A 21,284-nucleotide genomic window follows, 5' to 3' on the forward strand; every position below is an offset into this window, starting at 1 on the left:
ACCACCATCGCTAAAGTCGGCACTGCCTGTCAAAGGAAGTGAAGGATGACATATGATGGTGGCTTTCCGACATGGAAGCCTGGAATGGTAGAACAATTTTCAGCTCCCAACCCAATCTTGTTATAGACTCAGATGACAGTGGAACAGGCTGGCGGGGGTAGATATGGGGAATTCTCCACAGGCAATAGAACTTCACAACAACTGTCTGGAATTACAGTCAGGGACGTTTGCGGTACAATACTGGACGAAGGAAAAAGAGTTCTGTCCTCTTACAAATGGACAACAGAACTGCAATCCGATCCATAAATCACTGAGGGGGAGCGAAATCCCACACCCTCTCTGAATTTGCTAAGAGTTTTTGGCAGCATTTTCTGGAAAATCAGATATCGGTGATGACAGAGCATCTTCCAGGGAGATCCATCCAGGTGATGGACTGGTACTTTGGAGATCTACAGGACAGAAGATCATGGAAAAGGCACACCAGGGCATTTGCTCTGGTGCCGACCAAATGAGGTTCGTTCACCATGGGTCCCTTTAGGTCACGCCTAGACCATCACCTGCACAGATACTTAAATTGAAGGACGAACCCTCAGGAGGCGATGGATGCATTCCTGCAGGATTGGTTGAAGGAGGTGGGATATTCACTCTATCCCTACCCTTTCTCAATGAAAACTCGCCCCTCAGAATAAGTACAGAGGCAAGAGGCGGTATGGTGACACCTCTATGGAGTTCTCAAGTCGGGTTTCCAGTTCTGATGGAACTTTTCTGGTATTCTCAAATCCATCTTCCTCTGTGGCAGGATCTCCTTTAGGGTCCTGTGGGAAAACCTCTCAAGTTGATAACGGAAGGTATCCTTCACAGCATTGTGTATTACTCGGCAGAATGTAAAGTCATAAGAGTTTCGAGACAAGCGGAGGTTTTGTTCATCAAGGTATGGATAGACGTACCACCAAATGCTGGAAATCGGCATGATTGGGATGGATGGGTTGGTGTGTGCAGAGGAACCTGGAACCCATTGGGGGGGGGGGGGGGGGGGGGAGATATTGTACACATTCCCAAGTTTCTAGCAGATGTGGCATCGGAACCCATGGCATATAGGTCAAAGATCACCTTCAGGTCGGGCATCTCGGAAGGACACAGCCCAATAGAGGGTCTATAATTGGGGCAGCACCCCTTGGTTGAGAAACTGCTCAGGGGGGTGCGTTTTTCCCTTCCACTGTAGCCAAGGTACTCGGTCCTTTTGGACATAACTAAAGTACTTCATCTCTTGCTTTTCGTGGCTGAAAAACAAAGGTCTGTCTAGGAAGGAATTATCGGCAAAGCTAACCATGCTTCTGTGCCTAATATCCGGCAGAAGAGTATCAGAGGTCAGAGCTCTAGATGTAAAAGGTATATTTACAACTATTTATGTCACCTTAAAAATCTCTACGAGGACGAAATGTAACTCCAGGATAGTGTTGTATCCTTTATTTAGAGGTGTACCCAAATTATGTGTGGTCCAATATATCAAGGCCTATGAGAGAATGAGGGAAGAGGTTCGTCCTGCAATGGACAGACAACTGCTTATTGCTCTCTACAAACAGCACAAAGCATTCTTCTCCTACAATTGCTAGGTCGGTCATGCAAGTCGCTGGAATTGACACAAATGTTTTCAGTGTTCATTCGGCGAAGGGTGCCATGGTTTCTGCCTTGGAGACAATATTGGAATATATTTTAAATGCAACAGATTCATTATTGGACTTGACTTTCAAGAAGATTTAATTTTAAACCAGTATCCAATATGGTTACCATGGTGGTCACCAAGCTTTGAAAAGTGTAAATGTCCCCTATGGTCCCGACAGAATGAAAAATGTCCTAGCTATTGTAACAAAGTTTCAGTTCTATTAAGTACACAGCAGTGAGGATTATTCTCACAGAGGCTTGTATCAATTGTGTGCTAAGTACATTTTGGCTGCAGCTGTAGTTTCTTTCACACGTATGATTAAACTAAACTAGTAATGTTATAGTAGTGGTTCCCAAACATTTTAGAACCATGATCCACTTTAGAACGACAAACTTTCACAACCCACCTACCTTTAATGGACACGAGGATGGGCAATTTTTAAATGTAAATAAAGCATCATGTGCTGTGCACTGTCATTTACGAACAGCACATTTTCCATAGAAATGTGCGTCAACTTTGCACAGACACACATTTACTGCTAAAACTATATAGCACACAAATTATGTGTTTAAAAATCGGGTTTCTGTGAATACTCATCATTTGTAATCACTTAGTAAAATGTCTTGATTTGTTTTAATCTTCCAGCACACTTCAGAATTGCAAAAAACGTGCTTCATTTTTTCCTTTCCTAACTGCTGAATGAATACATTTCATTTCTTGCAACACAACACATTTTGTGAAACAGCCTTTTTTTCACATTACCTGTACTTCAGCAAGATTGTCACATAATTCACTTTAAAAACTCCTTTTACTTTGCATTCAGAGAAAGAAGTGTAAACACCAATCCCGCAGCAATTTGTCCGAAGATAAAGCCTGGCATTTGACATTTGTCTTTTAAGCACCGGAAAACGTGACAAGTTAAACAGCGAATTTAAGGCATTTTTATTTACTGCTCAGACTTTCCAAACTCTCTAAAAATCTGCTAGCGCACCCCAGCAGGTGGCGATCCCTAGTTTGGGAAATACTGCTGTAGTAGGTATATTTGGGGTGAGGGAGGTGGAGGGCTGACTTTTGGTTATCCATTTGATTATCCAAGACTCCTTAATATATGAAATACATATTGGGGGGGGGGGGGGGGGGGTAGATGGGCGCTTGGCCTGATGCCAAAGTAGTAGCACAATATCGGCTTTGCTCTATGCTGGACCTTGCTGTCACCTTCATCCTGCAGCGGTGCCAGTCATGAAGTCGACATATAAGTGAGCAGAGTGTTAGAAATACATTTTAAAATAAAATGTGACTTTCATAACGTTTTAGAAGGAAATCTGCCTTGGGCTTCAAACTTGACATGCAGACATTTGGTGCTGAAAACAATGAAAACATGAGGCTTTGATATTCAAAGGCCTTTAACCAGACACTTTCCCTTTTTATAAAACATGCACAAAAATTGTTTGAGTTTAATGGGACTAGTTTAGATTCTGCCTTAGCTATATAATGTATTTTTAACTTATGATAAACGTGTGCAGCTATAACATTTAGCTTGTATTAAATTAACACGATTAACACAACATGTGTTAGTGCAGAAAACAGTGACGCTAACTAGAATTAAAAGTGTGTAGAAATTCAGTTTGCTCGAAGACAATTTGACATTCCAGATAACAGAATGTGTCTTTCGTTTGTGAAATAAAGACACCTCACATAAATTAAGTATGTAACCTCGAACTTTCACCTATATCGTATTTGTTGCTGGTAAAATATACTTACACAGAGCCCCATTCGTAACTGACTTAAAGCCTGTTTTGTTTCCCATAGAGAAGAGAAAACACATGCATTTCAAAATGTATTACCATATTATGTCTCTAATGATTTCCTGCCTAATACGTTTCTTTACAGATCATGTGTTTAGCCAAAATAAACAGTTGCTTAATCAGTAGGTTAGGAAATTAAGTCATTTCAAAATTGGATTCGAACTGTGCTGTAGGAAAGATTTAATTGTTGCCACAAAGAATATAGCCAACTCGTATGATGGATGGCGTGGGAGAATGCAGAGATTTCTAATGGACAGAGAAAAGAACAGTCCATACTTTTTGCAACTGTTAATTACAGCTTTAAAAACGCATTACTAGTTTAGTAGCTTCAGATTCGTTTTAGCACATCAGAGATTTGGAGGGATTTTATCTGAACAGCGTCGGGTGCAGGAGAGCAGATGACAGGAGTGGAGAGTCAATCAATCAATCAATCAGTGACACTTGTAAAGCGCGCTACATACCCGTAGGGTCTCAAGGCGCTGGGGGGGGGGGTGCCGCTACTGCTCGAACAACCAGGTCTTCAGCTTCTTCCTGAAGGAGAGGTGGTCTTGGGTCAGGCGCAGGTCGGGAGGGAGGGAGTTCCAGGTCTTGGCGGCCAGGTAGGAGAAGGACCTTCCTCCTGTAGTCGCTCTTCGGATGCGGGGGACGGCGGCGAGGGCGTGGTTGGCTGATCGGAGGTGGCGTTTGGGAGCGTAGAAGTTGAGTCGGATGTTGAGGTAGCTCGGGCCTTGGTCGTGTAGGGCTTTGTGTGCGTGGGTGAGGAGGCGGAAGGTGATTCTTTTGTTGATGGGGAGCCAGTGAAGGTCTCTCAGATGTCCGGAGATGTGGCTGGTTCGTGGGATGTCGAGGATGAGTCTGGCTGAGGCGTTCTGGATCCGCTGGAGTCTCTTCTGGAGCTTGGCGGTGGTACCGGCGTAGAGGGCGTTGCCGTAGTCCAGTCGGCTGGTGACGAGGGCCTGGGTGACGGTCTTCCTGGTCTCGGTGGGGATCCACCAGAAGATCTTCCGTAGCATGCGTAGGATGTTGAAGCACGCCGAGGAGACGTTGTTGACTTGCCTGGTCATGGAGAGGGAGGAGTCCAGGATGAAGCCCAGGTTGCGTGCGTGGTCTGTAGGTTTGGGTGCGGTGCCCAGGGCGGGAGGCCACCAGGAGTCGTCCCAGGCGGAGGGCGAGGAGCCCAGGATGAGGACCTCCGTCTTGTCCGAGTTCAGTTTCAGGCGGCTGGTCGTCATCCACTCGGCCACCTCTTTCATCCCTTCGTGCAGGTTGGCTCTGGCGGCGGCGGGGTCGTTGGTCAGGGAGAGGATCAGCTGGGTGTCGTCGGCGTAGGAGATTATGCTGAGGTTGTGTTTGCGTACGATGGCCGCGAGGGGGCTCATGTAGACGTTGAAGAGGGTGGGGCTCAGAGATGATCCTTGAGGGACGCCGCAGATGACTTCGGAGGCCTCCGACTTGAATGGTGGTAGGCGGACTCTCTGTGTTCTTCCGTCGAGGCAGGAGATGGATCCATTCCAGCGCCTTGTCCAGGATTCCGATGTTGCTGAGGCGCCGTACTAGGGTGCGGTGGCAGACCGTGTCGAATGCCGCGGAGAGGTCTAGGAGGATGAGGGCCACTGTTTCTCCATTGTCCATAAGGGCTCGGATGTCATCGGTGGCGGCGATGAGGGCGGTCTCGGTGCTGTGATTGGCTCGGAAGCCGGACTGTGAGGGGTCGAGGGATCCGTTCGTCTCGAGGAAGGCGGCAATCTGCTTGTTGACGGTCTTCTCGATGACTTTAGCTGGAAACGGGAGGAGCGAGATGGGGCGGTAGTTCTTGAGGTCGGTGGGGTCTGCTGTTGGTTTCTTGAGTAGAGCGCTGAGTTTGGCGTGTTTCCAGCTCTCAGGGAAGATGGTGGTGTCGAAGGATGTGTTGATGATGTCTCGCAAGTGGGGTGCGATGACAGCGTCGGCCTTGTTGAAGACGTGGTGAGGGCAGGGGTCGGTCGGTGATCCGGAGTGGATGGAGTTCATCGTGCGGATGGGGTCTTCGGTGCTGATCGGGGTCCAGGCGTGGAGGGTGGTGGTGGGGGGTGGTTGTTCGGTCATGGTGTGCGTTGGTTGGTTGTTGAAGCTGTTGTGTATGTCCGCGATCTTGTTGTGGAAGTATGAGGCGAGGGAGTTGCAGAGGTCTTGCGATGGGGTGATGTCGTTGTTTCCTGCGCTGGGGTTGGAAAGCTCTTTCACGATGTTGAAGAGTTCCTTGCAGTTGTGTGCGTTGTTGTCCAACCGGTCCTTGAAAGCGGTTTTCTTGGTCGAGGAGAAGGAAAGCAGATCAGCTGAGATTCCGGCTGCGTTTATTTTGACATTTATTAAAACCCAAGCTTTATTACGGCTTGTTTCATCTATGCTTTATTTTTCTTTACGGGGAATTCTGCATTTATTGACTCTTAGCTTCATGCTAATATAACTCTAGCCTTTATTTTTTAGCTCTTCCTGGGTTCTGACTGACATCATTTGCGCCCCATTTCTTAGAATAGGTATTCTTTCCTTTATGTAAAGTGCTGTATGCACATTATAATAGGACTATATTTTTGTGGTATCAATGCTGTAGCCTAATTGATATTTGATTAATAAATCAAGAATCAGAAAAACCAAAATTTTAATTAGAAAATAAATCCTTTAAAACTTCTCAAACCTCTCCCTAGTGACTGAAAATAAAGAACTTGACAGTTGATGATATACATGACCGTGTACGTTCTTTTTCAGCTCTATTCAGAAAACGGCAGCCAAGGTCCATTCGACCAGTCAAGCACCTAGGATTTTGAGGGTCCAAGCTGTAAGTTTGGGGTGACTGATTTAACACCTGATTTTTGGGTGCTCACATGAACTTGTGCTTGGGCGTAGGAGCTTAGCAGAGGATAGCTAAGTCAGATTCATCCGAGATAAAGCTGAATCTATGAAGGTTTAATGCCGCATGGCAGAATCAAGATGGCAGTGTCTGTGACCCGACCTGCAACGGGCAGTCAGCGGTGATATCACATCATCATGGCAGTCCAGGAGTGACCTGGTTTACACGTTGGAGGTCACTGGGGGAGCATGCTGTGGTGGAACTCAAAACTGCCTCCGAGGATCATTAAGTGCAGGTGGACTTGACAGAAATAATCCGTTATTTACAGTACAGGATTGGAGACTCAGGAAGGCAAGCATATTGTAATAATATCAGAGTGGCAAGGCCACTCCAATGCATTGAAGTAAAATGAATGATTATGTTCCTGGAAGTATGGCTGAAACAGATGGTGGAGCAGTAAGGCGTCAGCATTCCTTGTGGAGAAAGTGCACAAGATGCCAGCGAAAATGTTATGCTGTTGCTCATTTGCCAGTCTAGGGAGGAAGACGCTGCATCAGAGACACTGGTAAGGCCTATCTGGGGAATTACCAACTGTTAGATAGTTGGGTGTCCAATTATCAAGTAGAAATAGATCGGCTGGAGGGAAACTTGAAACAGGCAATTTAGATGCTGAAGAAACATGTGGTTAAAGAGGTCACTGCCAATTTCCATGGTGGGGACAATCACTGGGGCAAAAATAATAGCTCTTCCCCAGTTGCTACAGTACTTTAGCACACTACCCATAATTGTACCTAAGAGCTGGTTTCAGGCGCTGAATACTTTATTACCTAATTTGTTATGGGGGACAGGTAGGCACAATGGGGCCCTGGCCGAAATACAGCTCCCAACACTAGAAGGGAGGAATAGCAGCCCTGGATATGGAAGCTTATTACTGGGCTGCACAACTGCAGTGGTTACTGAGATGGGTTTCAGAGAAGATTCCTGGGGTAGGAAGGGTGCTGAGCCATAAAACATAACCTGAGGGACTCGGAGGGACTGTCATAACCCCAAAGAAGAGCTTTGGACCACAGGCTGGTGGGAAACATTGCTGTGCTTGATAACTGCAAAAGACCTACACACAAATATCCAACGCAGCAGCCATGCCAACAGAGTGTATACAGTACTTAAACCACATTCCCTGCTGGAAAGGCATAAAAACCTGGCAGGAAAAAGGTATGCACACAAAAGGGGACCTCTACAGAGGGGGCACATTACTAGAGTCCAACAGTTGATGGAGGTTTTTGAGCTGTCCCTAGAACATTTTCTTCCACATCAGTTAATGATGGCTGCTTAAAATGCACAAGGAACGTAGGAAATAGAGAACCGATTACACACCAAGGCATGAAGCTGAACAATTAAGCTGCATACCAAAAAGATGTCTAGCACCTTTCGTTATAAAATTCAACATTCTTATGCAAGACTATCTAAAAACAGTGGCTGTGAGTCTTACATTCATATCTCCAAATTGAGCACCTCCGAATAGAATTGGAGAAACTGTCAACCAAATCATGAGTGGTGAGAAAATGTCCTAGAAAAATGGTTGACTTACTCAAAGACCACAGCAGACAGAGCAAGACTTCATCTGTTCTAGACAATATATGCACTTGGCCACAGGCAAGACGCCTTAGCCAAGCATGCGGTGATACTTTGCTAATTGCACTAGTTAAGAAAGCCAGTTGTGGAAAGCACTAACTAGTGACTCTGGAATTATAGTTATAAAATTGAGCAAACCCCATCCACTCCATCTGGACTCTCTGGAAATTGAGCATGTAGCAAACTAGTTCATTTCAAGGGTGCAAGGTTAGGCTTATAAAATTCTGTTAAGTTTACATTATGGACATATAGATCTACCAATGCGGTCTAAAGCACTAGATATCACCTATCCGTCTTCAGTTTCTACAACTGATTTCTGCAGTTTCCATTTCAACACAGCGACTGACACCATACAATACTAAGGAATGCTAAGATTCACCTGGGTTTGTTAGCATAATCCATACGAATATAATAAAGAGAGAGCCCAAACCTTTGAGGCGGGTAATCTCAGGAACCACAGCACCAATCACAACAACCAATACAGCGTTGGAAAGGGCAGTTGCAGCAGAAGGACATAGGCTATGCAGACACCCACCATATACATTTAAAAGGTAAAAGAACCGTGCCAGCAAAGTAGTCCCTTGTGGGCGTGTCTGCGTTGTGCTGTGGGCGTATGCTGGTGGCTTGGCAATTGCTGGGGGCGTGTGGTATGTTCCGCACTTCATGCCATGTCTCATATTGTGTACTAATCCCACCCTGCTCCCTTTAAATACCCCTGCACCCCATAATCATAACCCACCCTTACTCCTTAAAATACCCCAACACCCTTAAACACTAACCCATCTTAACCCTATAAATATACCCTGTACCCCAAAGCCCAAACCTAAACCCTAAAAATACCCCTGTACCCCAAAACCCAAACCTACCCCTGAACCCCAAACCTACCCCTGAACCCTAAACCTACCCCTGAACCCTAAACCTACCCCTGAACCCTAAACCCAAACCTAACCCTAAACCTACCCCTGTATCCCAAAACCCAAACCTAGCCCTGAACCCTAAAATACCCCTGTACCCCCAAACCTAGCCCTGAACCCTAAAAATAACCCTGTACCCCAAAACCCAAACCTAGCCCTGAACCCTAAAATACCCCTGTACTCCCAAACCTAGCCCTGAACCCTAAAATACCCCTGTACTCCCAAACCTAGCCCTCAACCCTAAAAATACCCATGTACCCCAAACCTAGCCCTGAACCCTTAAAATACCCCTGTACACCAACACCCAAACCTACCCCTGAACCCTAAAAATACCCCTATACCCTAAACCTAGCCCTGAACCCTAAAAATACCCCTGTACCCCAAAACCCATACCTATCCCTAAACCCTAAAACTACCCCTGTACCCCATACCCCAAAACTATATCTGAACCCTCAAAATACCCAAACACCCCAAAACATATACCTCAGTACCCCAAAACATATACCCCTACACCCATACTTACCTTATCCAAACATAAAAAAAACATGCTTTTACCATTGATGCATTTACAACGAATTTCGTTGTAAATGTATGCGTGGTACAAGCATATAAAATGTAATGCCATGCGTTATAATGGCATTGAGGAGTCATGGTACTTTTGTAATGAAAGCATGCGGAGTGATGGTATGCGGAAAGAAAGTTGCGGAATAATGGGTGTTTACCCTCCCGGTAAGTACATTGGTGGCACGGCGGCCCACATCTCCAGCAACATACTCATATTTTTTCACCACCCATTTGAAAAATGCACAGGTCTCTCTCATTGATGGCCAGCACCGACATACACTTTGACACACCTCCCGCCACAAGTTCTAGAATTGCAAACTTTAGAGCTGGGGAGCTACGTTCGAATCTCGGCATCAGCTCCACATCCTGTGATTCCAGGCAAATAGCTTTGTCTCCCCGTGCCTACCACAAATTAATGTGTTCTTCTATAATGTAAATTGTGCTCATGCCATGTTGTCGAGTTCGCGCTATATAATATTGCAAGGAAAAATAAAGTAGGGAAACTCTAGTTCACACACTACTGAACGCGCACTCTTAAGTGCATCAGCAGTGCACTGTGAAGCGGAGCGTTTCACAGGCCTGTCACAGATAAGAAATGCTATCTAAACGAAATCCTAAAAAACAATATACTACTGGCTGGCAGCAATTCATACCCGGACAACGTCGGGACGGGCTGCTAGTTTACTTTATAAATGAGTATCCTTAGTTCTTAAATAGGAGTATAAAACTCCCCAAATTCTCATAAAACAGGCTGTTACATGTTGAGTACCAGGGATTTTTGGGTGGCACCCACAGATAAAGCTCTCCACTGTAAGAGCAATCTAATTTAGCCCGCCTCATTTCAATTCCCAAGGCAACAAAAGAATATCTGCTTCAGGATTATGAGAGTGCCCTTTAAATGTTAAGAAATGCTCAGCTTATGTTTCAGACTAAGCCTGTTGTCCCATCACATAATCTGATGATGCTATGACTTAACAAGAGTTCACTAGAACAGCTACCTCCTTTCTGTAAATGTTGGGTTGTAGCACAGATGCCAATTAGATGACATCGGGCAGTGATGCCCCTCGGCGTAAAGTACAAAACATTTTGTCTTCAGGATAGAAACCTTCAATACACAAAGACCTGTCAATGGTATACACTGATTGTTGGCACATGAAGAGGGGGGTGGACCACAAGTAAAGATCACATCTTATTTTGATATGAGGTATGCTTAAAATCAATTTCAACAACATTCTAAAACCTGAAAAAAGGTTACTTTTAGACTTGCCAACTATATCTATAACTTTCATTTTTCTGTACAAAGGCTGCCAAAAAAGTTTTTGTGGAATTAGTTTCTAGTGTTGGTGAATATTTCTTGACTTGTAGTTTTAAAACATAGGTATGTTATATATATATATGTATATATATATATGTTACGTTAAACGTTACGTTAAAAATATTTGTACCGCGCACGTTCACCAACGGTTTCATGGCGCTTATATATATATATATATATATATATATATATATATATATATAACTACTACTTGTCATGTGCCTGGATTAGTTCTCTAGCCTACCCCTGGACTAGGACACAATTCTATTCAATGTCCACTGTGACTTCTAGTTCAGACATTAGTTTAATAGCTACCTAGTACACCTATGTCTGAACTAGGATTCTTAGTGGACATTGAATAGAATGATGTATTATCCTATGGCACCCTGTGTTGCTACTGTATATATGTAAAAACATTGACGCATACTGCTTACTTTTGAGCACCTTGCGCTGCCTGCACTAAGTAAAGGAGTGTTAATGTATTAGGACAAATATATAATACATTGGAGATCAACCTGATCATGGGCCTTTTGTTTAACTAAGCAGTCTTCTACCTCATCCCACTGTTTAGATGTCCGGGATTGGTAGGCCTTTGTTTGAATTTGAACTTACTGAACCATTGCTATTTATTTATCTAGTTAACCCAGGTCCTGGTCTGGATATACAGGTTTGTCCTTGTTTGTATATACATTTCATAGGGTCTAAGATGGATCTTAAGGAGCCATCCTTTTTGGAATGAGAAAGTACATGGAGTAAACCCCTCTGTCCTGTTCATGTGGAGGCACTCTCTTGCACCTTTCTGGAGCAGAACTTCTGCCGCTTCCTCAAGAAATCAGAGATGGTTCTCTGCTGAGCATGTGTCTGTGGGGGGGAAATGCTGAGAGGTGTTGTGAGAAGTAGCGGTAGAATTGATGAACCACCACTAACCATGTTTGAGAAGGCAAGTCACTGCTTAAAAGTGAAAGCTACTTCACCAGATCCATTTCTGTCCTTGCCTCTGTTACGGCAGTATGCATCCCCTGGGACAACCTCTAGTGGCCTGATGGAGTAAGATTTGCTGTGGTCTCTGGAAGGACTGCAGGTGGTTGGGTTAAGTGGCCTTGGTTCCTCGAAAGGAGCATCTTGCGGCAGGAAACTAACAGACATTGCCATTTCCCTGTCCTTTATCTTTTGAAGCAGCTTGTTAACCTCTGGGTCTAAGAGATATTTTCAGCTGAATAGGAGGTTGAATAGATGCTGCTGGACTTCTTGTTTGAACCTGGAGATGCAAAGCCAAGTGAGGTGCATAAGGCAACGCTGGTGTTGATACAACAAGTAGCTGTGTCCAGGGCACTGAACGCACAACGAATGTTGGCATTCCAGAAGGTCTTATCTATGGACACTCTCTCTCCCCACCCCCTTCTTTCTGTGGACCTCAGGAAGTTTTTCTATTAGCTTCTGCATCTCTTCCCGCTGGGACCTGTCATAATGGGAAAGGAGTCGGACAGTGTTTGCTATGCACCAATAAGTGGCTGCTCCTACAACTATCCTTTTGGCCACAGTGGCGATGTTCTTACTCTCCTTGTCAGGTGGCGAGACTGCGCCTGTGGTTTGGGCAGAGACCCGCTTGTGGGCAGTATGGAGAACCAATAAATCGGGGGGGACGTGGATTTTTATGTAAAGAGGTCTGCTTTTGTAAATAAGCCTGCTGGGGATTCTACTTCAAAAGTAAGACTTCTGTTATGAGCAAGTGCCTCTGTAGGCTTTAGCAGGCAGATCTTATCGGTGACCAGGTGAATAAAGAGCCGCTTCTGCATGCTGTCAAGCTCGTATCAGAGTCTTTGCAGAATTGGCAGCTTTGAGCTAGCTGTCGACAGGAACTTCGGAAGCTGCTTTTAGTGGTGCCTTTCCTGCCTGCTTCCGGTTTGAAGGCAGATCTTCAAAGCTCTTTCAGTGGGTTGGCCTCAACAACCAGTAGGGATTGAAGCCATTGGCAAAGCATCAGTTAACTCGGACGCCTTCTCTTGGTGCCGAATGGAACCCAAAGGAAGCAGGGACTTTGGAAGAGGCAGTCTTTTTTGTTTGTGCATGTGGTTAAATTCTCGACTCCTGGAGGAGGAGCTTCGCGGGCAACCAAGATGGCCGCATAAGCTCGGAGCTCCGCGGACCTTCCGATCCTCCTCATATATCCTGTCTGAAATCCTGTTCCACGCGGGTGGATTCTTATTGCTGATGGTCTACTGAGGCGGGAGCTGCCTTCCGCCTTCGAATCGGTGGTCCCTACGCTGAGCTACGTCGAGTTGAACTCCGTGCCAGGGCTGTGCCATTGTCTCTCCGGTCTCCGCCACTCCGCACGATTGGACTGCGGAGTGACTGCCTGTTGTCCCTACTGGCGGAGTGCTAGTGCCTACAGTGCGTTCCTTCATCGGCCTGGTCTAACTGTCTAGCCCGGATTTTCTACTTGGCTCGCTGGGCTCGGGCTTGGCTGGTGCAGCCCTTTGTCCTCATCGGAACCAACATGGCGGGCAGAGGGGACCCCGATAAGACGTCGAACAAAGGCGTCCACGGAAAAACACAGTCGCAACAGAGTAGAATTGAGCGATATGTCCAGCCGAAGACGCCGCCTGCCACGGGATCCTCTGCCAAGAGCCTTCCATCTACGGGCTCGCCTGGCGGCTCCGAGCCTACCCTGAGCGACATCATGGGAGCCATCACCAGTTTTCGGGCTGACATGCAGCAGCAACATGAGATCTTGACCCACAAGGTGGACACTATGGCTGTTGATCTGACTCTCATTAGAGCCGACCTGGGCAAGACTAATGATCGAGTGAAGACACTGGACATTAAGACCTCCAGCCTAACGGCCGACGTCTCGGACCTGCAAACCGAGGACCGGAACCTGCGGATGACTGCGGACCAATTCTCGAGACGGCTGGAGGACTTTGAGGGACGTGCCAGGCGGCAGAACGTTCGCATTGTCGGTGTCCCGGAGGGATCGGAGGAAGCGGCGACGGACCTCTTTGTGGAGGAACTGATAAAGAACCATTTGGCACCGTCTGGTCTTAGTAACTTTTTCTCTGTGGAGCGTGCCCATCGGGTGCCGGGCGGCCCGCCGAAGTCGGGCGTGGCGCCTAGGCCCATCGTGGCACGGCTTCTCAACTTTCGGGACCGAGATGCGGTCCTGCAGGCATCCAGACGGCATGGACCGCTTAAGTACCAGAACGCTGAAATACACTTCTACCCGGACTTTACCAGGACTGTTCAGCGGCAGCGCCAGAGCTATGCGGGAGTAAAGCAGAGACTGCGAGATATGGGATATAAGTACTCTATGATGTTTCCTTCCAAACTCCGGATTGAGCATGAGGGCCGTGCCCTGTTCTTTGACTTCGCCGAGAATGTGAGTGAATGGTTGGACACTTTGTTGCCGCGTCGGGACGCTCAAGAGGAACAAGATGGAGGTGCGGCTGGTGGCTCGGATCTATGAGACTTGGCTCTACTGGGTAACACCGGCGTTTGGTGACCCCGCTTCATGAGACTGTTGGTATTGTTTCTTAAGTGACCCTTTTGCCTTTCCTGTCGTCACATGGAGGGTGGCGGGAGGTGTTCGCGGAGATTCCTTACTCCTCTGGGACTTTTTGTAGAGTAGTTTATGGGGCGACAGGCACACTGCTGGTTGGGGGGGCTTTTTAGTCTGATGCAGGGGTGCAGGGTGGGGGGTGCAATTATACAAGTTTATTTGTTTGTTCGTTCTTTCTCTCTTCTTTCCTCTAGGCAATGGACCGTGTTTACTGCTGTTTTCCACTTGATGGTTGGGTTGGCTGGGGTTGGGTGGGACGGGTTGCGGGACGATGGGGGGTAGGAAGTTAAAAGTGATCAGTTGGAATGTTAATGGGTTGGGTGACCGTGTTAAGAGAGGGATGGTGATTCAACTGCTTAAGAGACATATGCCCGATATTGTGCTTTTACAAGAGACGCATTTGATAGGAAATTCTTGCAAGGATCTTAACCGTAAAGGCTACAAGATGGTGGCCCACTCTGGGTTCTCTTCGGGCTCCCGGGGGGCGGGTATCTTGGTGCGTGCGTCCCTTCCCCTTGAGATAGACGTCACTGTGATTGATGAGAGGGGGCGCTACGCTGCAGTGGCGGGGAGATGGGAAGGGCGTTCCCTAGCGCTACTTTCGGTTTATGTTCCCCCGGGCCTGCAATCTAGTACCTTCCAGGACCTTGGTGGCGCCATTTTGTCCTTACCTGATGGTCTATTGATAATGGGGGGTGACTTCAATTCAGTCTGCTCTGGTTCCCTGGACCACCAACCGCCGAGAGATCTCCGCAGTTCCCAACTGTGGTTGCCTTCCTTTCTTGACTCCATGGGTCTGGTGGACAGTTGGCGACTACTACATCCCGGGCTCCGCCATTTCTCCTTCCTGTCGAGTGCCCATGGTAGTCTCTCCCGTATAGACTACGTTTTTACCCTAGCTGCACATGCGTCTGCCGTGTCTGAGGCCCGTTTTTTGGCACGGGGTATTTCCGACCACTCCCCGTTGTGGGTCTCGTTTGATTTTAACATCGTCCTGTCTGAACGGCCGATGGCGGTTAACCCATGGTATTTCCGTAATCTTAAGACTCGTGCGCTCCTTGCTAAGGCCATCGACCTCTACTTCTCGGATAATGTGGGCTCGGTTGGCTCGGCTATTACCTTGTGGGAGGCATTCAAGACTGTGTTAAGGGGTGAGGCTCTTGCTCTCATTGCGGAGGCCAGGCGAGTCAGAGATGCCGACCTCGCGTGTATTGAAGACGAAGTTTTACGCCTTGAGTCCCGACTGGGACCCGAGCCCGACCCCTCTCTTTTGCATGACCTTTCCCTTAAACAGGCGGAATACCATGATCTCGCCACGAATGCTGCCCTTACCCTGGCCATGGAACAGCAAGGTCGTATCTACGACGTTGGGGATAAAGCTGGGAAACTGCTGGCTTGGCTGGACAGGCGCGAGATGGCTAGCCGCGTGGTGCCTGAGATCTTGGGCGACGACGGGGTCGCCGTCACGGACCCAAGTGCTATTGCCGAGTCTTTTGCTGATTATTTCCGGGGTGTCTACGCTTCCAGCTCAGACCGCTCCGAGGCTGACTCGGCTGCGTTCCTCTCAACGATTGACCTTCCCTGTCTTCCTGAAGAGGACCGTGCCGACTTAGATCGAGACATATCTGCTGACGAGGTCGCCTTGGCGATCCGTGCGCTAAGGTCGGGTAAAGCGACTGGCCCCAATGGTATTCCGGTCGAGTTATACAAAATTCGACCAGATGTGGTATCCCCGCACCTGCGGACTATGTTTTTGAAGGCACTGGACGAGGGCCTCCTCCCCTTAGATCAGAGGCTGGCCACCATTGTGGTTATTCACAAAGAGGGGAAACCAAGAGACGTGTGCCGATCCTATCGCCCCATCTCTCTCCTCAATGTGGAGCCTAAGATCCTAGCCAAACTGCTTGCCAATCGATTGGTTGGAGTCATCGGTGATTTGGTGCACCCGGACCAGTCGGGTTTTATTCCCCCCCGTAACACTGCCCTTAATCTGCGTCGGCTCCATGGTGTTATGGCCAGAGCTCACACCCTCGAGGAACCGGCGGTACTTGCTTCTCTTGATGCCACGATGGCTTTTGACTCTCTTGAGTGGAGTTATCTTTGGGCGGTGCTGGCGAAGCTTGGATTTGGACCGGTCTTTCTGAGTTGGGTGCAACTCCTTTACGCTTGCCCGCTGGCTAATGTCACAGTCAATGGCCGCGTGTCGGCGTCCTTTGCCCTTCACCGAGGTACCAGGCAGGGTTGCCCCCTGTCACCTCTCCTGTTTGCCCTGGCTCTTGAGCCGCTTGCGGCCATATTACGTACACACCCGGACTTACATGGTATAACCTGGGCTCCGGGCTTTGAGGATAGAGTTTCCCTGTACGCAGATGATATTCTGCTCTACCTTACTTCCCCCTGCAAGTCGCTCATTGTGGCGTGCGACGTGCTCAGGCTGTTTGGACGCCACTCTGGCCTGGTCATCAACTGGGCCAAGTCTTCTCTTTACATTCTAAAGGGGGACACACCGCGCCTCCCCAGAGGCTGCAATATCCAGATGGCCGGACAGGGCTTTAAGTACCTGGGAATATACATTTCCGGTAGTTCTAGGGCGCGATACGACCACAATCTGCTCCCCCCGCTCCAGCGGCTGCGGAAAGACGTGGATAGTTGGCGCAGGCTCCCGCTCTCTCTCCTGGGCAGGGCAGCATTGTTCAAAACGATGTCCTTGCCCAGGTTTCTGTATGCCTTACAGAACACTCAGGACCCGGTTCCGGCCCGCTATTTTCGGGAGATTGAGAGCTTGCAACGGGCCTTGCTCTGGGATGGTCGACCCCGTGTCGCCATCCATAAGCTCACGTTGCCGTGGTACGACGGAGGCATCGCCCTACCGGATGTACGTCGGTACTATTGGTCCTCTCAGCTCACTGCTATCAACCACGGCTTTTATGGCCCTATGGATAGCCCAGGCTACGCAATGGACAGGTGGCTCTTACGCGGTGGCAACTACTATCGTGCCCTGTACTCCAGATCCTTCGATCGGCGCCTATCAGGCCCGACCAAGGCAGTGGTTCACATTTGGCGGACGATCACTAAAGCGCAGGGTTGGCAGGGCAGACTGACTAGGTTTACCCCACTGTACGACTCTGATATCTTGGGCAGGCTGTGGCACACCAAGGGCTTCGACAAATGGGATCTCATAGGCATCTCCAGGGTGGACGATATTGTTATTAAGGGCGAAGTCAAGACCTTTCCTCAACTGCAGGCCGAATACCATTTGGGCGATTCGGAGTTTTTCCGCTACGCCAAGCTGAGACACGCGTTGCTCTCTGCCAAGCCGCCGGAAGGAGAGATCCCCGAAAGCTCCCCCTTAGAGGACAGGATACTGGATGGCCATATGCCTGACAGTGCTATTTCCCTGTCCTATAAGAAATTGATTAATGTTCGAACTGATCTCCTCCTGTGCTTGCGAGACCAATGGACGGCGGACGGCCTGGAACTTGACGATGAGGACTGGCAGAGTGCGGTGTCCTCCCCTAAGGAGGTCGCTATCTCCTCACGTCTCCGACTGGTGCAATTCAAAATCCTTCACCGGGTGTATGTCACCGGCCCTCGGCTCTTGCATATGGGATTCTCGCCCGATGGCCTTTGTCGTCGAGGTTGTGGGGCTCTCGCAACCTTTTTGCATATTCTGTGGGAATGCCCCGTCATTGCCCCTTACTGGGCGAGAGTGCACCGGATTATGGGAGAGGTGACTGGCGTGGTGTTGGCAGCAGAGGCGCGGAGGTGCCTCCTTAACGTTTGGGAACCGTCTGATCACAACACGGCGCAGACTCGTTGGGTGACATTGGGTAATATGGTTGCCAAGCTCAAAAGTGGGGTGCTGCTACAGCCCCCCTGGTGGTACAATGGAAAGCCAACATGGATTGGTGCATGTTCCGAGAAAAAATGGTCTATGTTGCCAGGGGGAGGCCTCAGACATGGAATAAAGTGTGGGGGGCATGGAATGCGTACAGGGGCGATGTGTGCCTGCCGCCGGAACCTGTCCGTCTGGACGAGCATTTATCACCGTAACCTGAGACACCAACTGTTTTATGCTGTTTGTACTTCTCCTGCTTTTTCCTCCCCCCCTCCCTATCCTATTGTTCATTCTTTTTATCGATTCTCTACCTGTCCTCCTCTGCCTTTAGCCGACTCCTTTACGTCTCTGTTGCTCCATTGCCAATCTCACGCGCCTTTTGGCGTTTCTTTTCTTGGTTTAGTTATCTTTCTTAAAAAATAAAAAACAACCTGCAATGTTCTGATGTGAATCACCCTGCACTTTTCTCCTCCTGAGTCTATGCTGCCTTGCCTCCGGGATGTTAGGCTGAATAGCTGTGTGCTCTTTTATAATAAAGGTTTTAAAAATTAAAAAAAATATATATATATTCTCGTCTCCTGCGGGAGTGGTGCTTTACACTTCAGGGTGGAACTTTTTATGTGACCATGGCTTGCTAGCTAGGTTCTTGAAACCAGGTGGCATACTTACAACCCTAGGAGGGGCCTTTGTTCAAGGGCCACTGGTCTTCAGTGCCTGCTCGATGTCATCTTCTTCTTTGTGCTCTAAAGGGCTTGAGGAAATGGTCTCTGGACTAGGTGTTGCCTGCACTGCCGAAATTTCGGACAGGTCAGCCTCTTACACCTACTTCTGCCCAGAAGGGGCCTTCTTCCCTGAAGATGTCTGGGGTTTCGTAGACTCCTGGTGGTTTATTTTAGGATGTGGCTAGCACCTTTCCCTCACTACCTTAGGGTCGTTTTTGAGCAGAAGACGAGGCAGGACTTATAGGATGTGTTGTCATGGTCCAGAAAAAGACACAGGCTACAGTCATTGTGATCCTCCTACCACGGGTATTTGGCTTTGCACTGGGGGCAATGTTAAAAAGGTGTTCAGCTCATCACCCTCTTCCAGTCTGCAGTCTCCAGAGTGGAAGTCCATAGTAGGAGGCCCGGTTCCCGAAGGCAATTTCCCTGTGGCCTGCTGTCCTGAAGTGGTGAAGCTTACCAAAAATGTTATCACAAATGTTATGCATCATCATATGGCCTCCTCCTTCAACTTGTTGCCACCACACCGTGCCGGTTCTGAGGCAACTCTTCCAGCACTGTTGAACTAAAGAACGGATCAGTGCCCTCCCACTCAGGAAAATCCATTAGTGAGAGAAATGTGTTCTTTAGGTGGAGTTAAAGTCAGGAGTAGAGATAGCTATGGGTTATAAAGTCCATTCTGAGGTTAGGCACCCTTCCATCTGCAGCCTATGGCCTTGTCATTCATCAGGTCACAAGAACATCTCCACAGATATATTGGGCCACATTATGTAGTTAAGCATTCAGTATCCTCTCTATATTACCCCACACACACTGTTATTGACTGACAGAAATGCATTTGTATACAGTTTGTACCCATTGGCAATATTTTGTCAGGCTATACTGTATACATTTAAGCACTATCAATATGCAATAAGAATCACATTCTGACCATGTTATGCAATCCTAAAAGCTGAGGCAAACTATCTTTACAATTAATTTAAGCAGCAGTTTTATTCCTGCATTATATTCTGTTTAATTGTCACAGGTAACATTTAGGATGACACTCACCACTTCTTTCCTTAGTTGAATGAAAAACTGTTTACACTTGAAAGATATTTTCACAATCTTCAACCTAAACACAAAGAAAAACAAAATATACAAACATGTCAACAATAAATTAGTCTTCAAAGTTCCAGAATAAGAGTATGACATCCCCTTAGACTTCTAATCCAACTAAATCATGCATTTCAATGCTCAGGAAAAAACATATGTAGAGAAGTAAGTAAAGTTTGTAACAGAGGCCAACTAAATACCCCAATAGGTAGGAAAGCCTTTCATCAGGCGATCTGGATGATACTATGTGAAACATTAGGATTGATGCCTTTTGGATTGCGGTATAATAACAGATGCTAGTGAAAAATAGACATCACTGATGTAAATGAACGTCTCCTCTGTAACAAAGTAATAGAGAGTCATGCAACAGTGCTAGCCCCGGTCACCCAGCCTGTATATACTGGCTCTGGAAGCTGGGGTTCAGCATTTTATTAAGGCCCTGAATTACCAACATGTGTTACAATAAGGCGACATCCATATTACTGTTACATTATGTGGTAGCACACAATTTTCTCTCTTGAAATGTGTAGCACTGAATACACTGACATTTTCTTGATGCACAAAAAGGCTGTGCTCTACAGCTATTCAAGTTCTTGGATTGGCAACGGATTCCTCTCTGTCCTACCATCTCTATACAGTATATTTCAATTCATCCTACTGACACTGATGCTAGTGCTATTTGTTTTGGTTTTTAGTTATAGTTAGACAGAGTTGTGACCAGACCATACCCGACCAAAGAAAAAGAGGTTTAGAAGCATTACCGAGAAAGGCGCATTGGCGCCACCTACACATTAATCACCTTGTGAACAGCATTTCATAGGTCATAATTGGAGTTCTTCTGCTGAAAAACATCGCTTGCATTGTAGTTTTTGTCTAGTGGGAAAGCTTATGTTCAAAACAAGAGTGCTGTATTGGTTATGGTTATAGGCCAATGATCAAGGAAGCAGGCCATATGAGTTCATGAACACTTTTGACAAAAGAGTACGCCTAACATTTACTGTTAAAGTCATGTTAAAGTCACTATACACTTAATGTAGATTGTAATTACACTAGTTTAAAGCTAGTAGAAAGGTATTTTGTTATATGTAATCTCACACATTACTGTAACAGGCAAAGGAGTAGGGTTTTTATTGCAGTGTTATATAGCACAAATGTGACCTGAGGACATCAGAGTGCTATACATGAGTACCCAATTACGTTACACATTTCTAAGTAGCAAGGAGATTAGGTGGTTTGCCCAAAATCACAGGATGCTGAGCCAACAGGACTCTAACGCGGCTCCCTACTTCCACATTCGGCCACACTAGCCATAAGGCCTTCTCACAAATCCTGCCCCTTGCCCACTTTGACTAC

General features: G+C 47.3%; 1 protein-coding gene across 1 annotated transcript in view; it reads right to left on the reverse strand.

Moving 5' to 3' along the window:
• PTPN4 (protein tyrosine phosphatase non-receptor type 4) overlaps window positions 1-21,284 on the reverse strand; it is a 1,255,365-nt gene that overhangs the window by 788,969 nt on the left and 445,112 nt on the right. Inside the window, exon 11 of the mRNA XM_086957111.1 lies at window positions 19,887-19,950. Coding sequence (XP_086813237.1) covers window positions 19,887-19,950 — 64 coding nt within the window. The remainder of the gene's footprint in view (window positions 1-19,886; window positions 19,951-21,284) is intronic.

This window comes from Lissotriton vulgaris, chromosome 2_1 (assembly GCF_964263255.1).
Source record: "Lissotriton vulgaris chromosome 2_1, aLisVul1.2, whole genome shotgun sequence".
Taxonomy (NCBI): Eukaryota; Metazoa; Chordata; class Amphibia; order Caudata; family Salamandridae; genus Lissotriton; species Lissotriton vulgaris.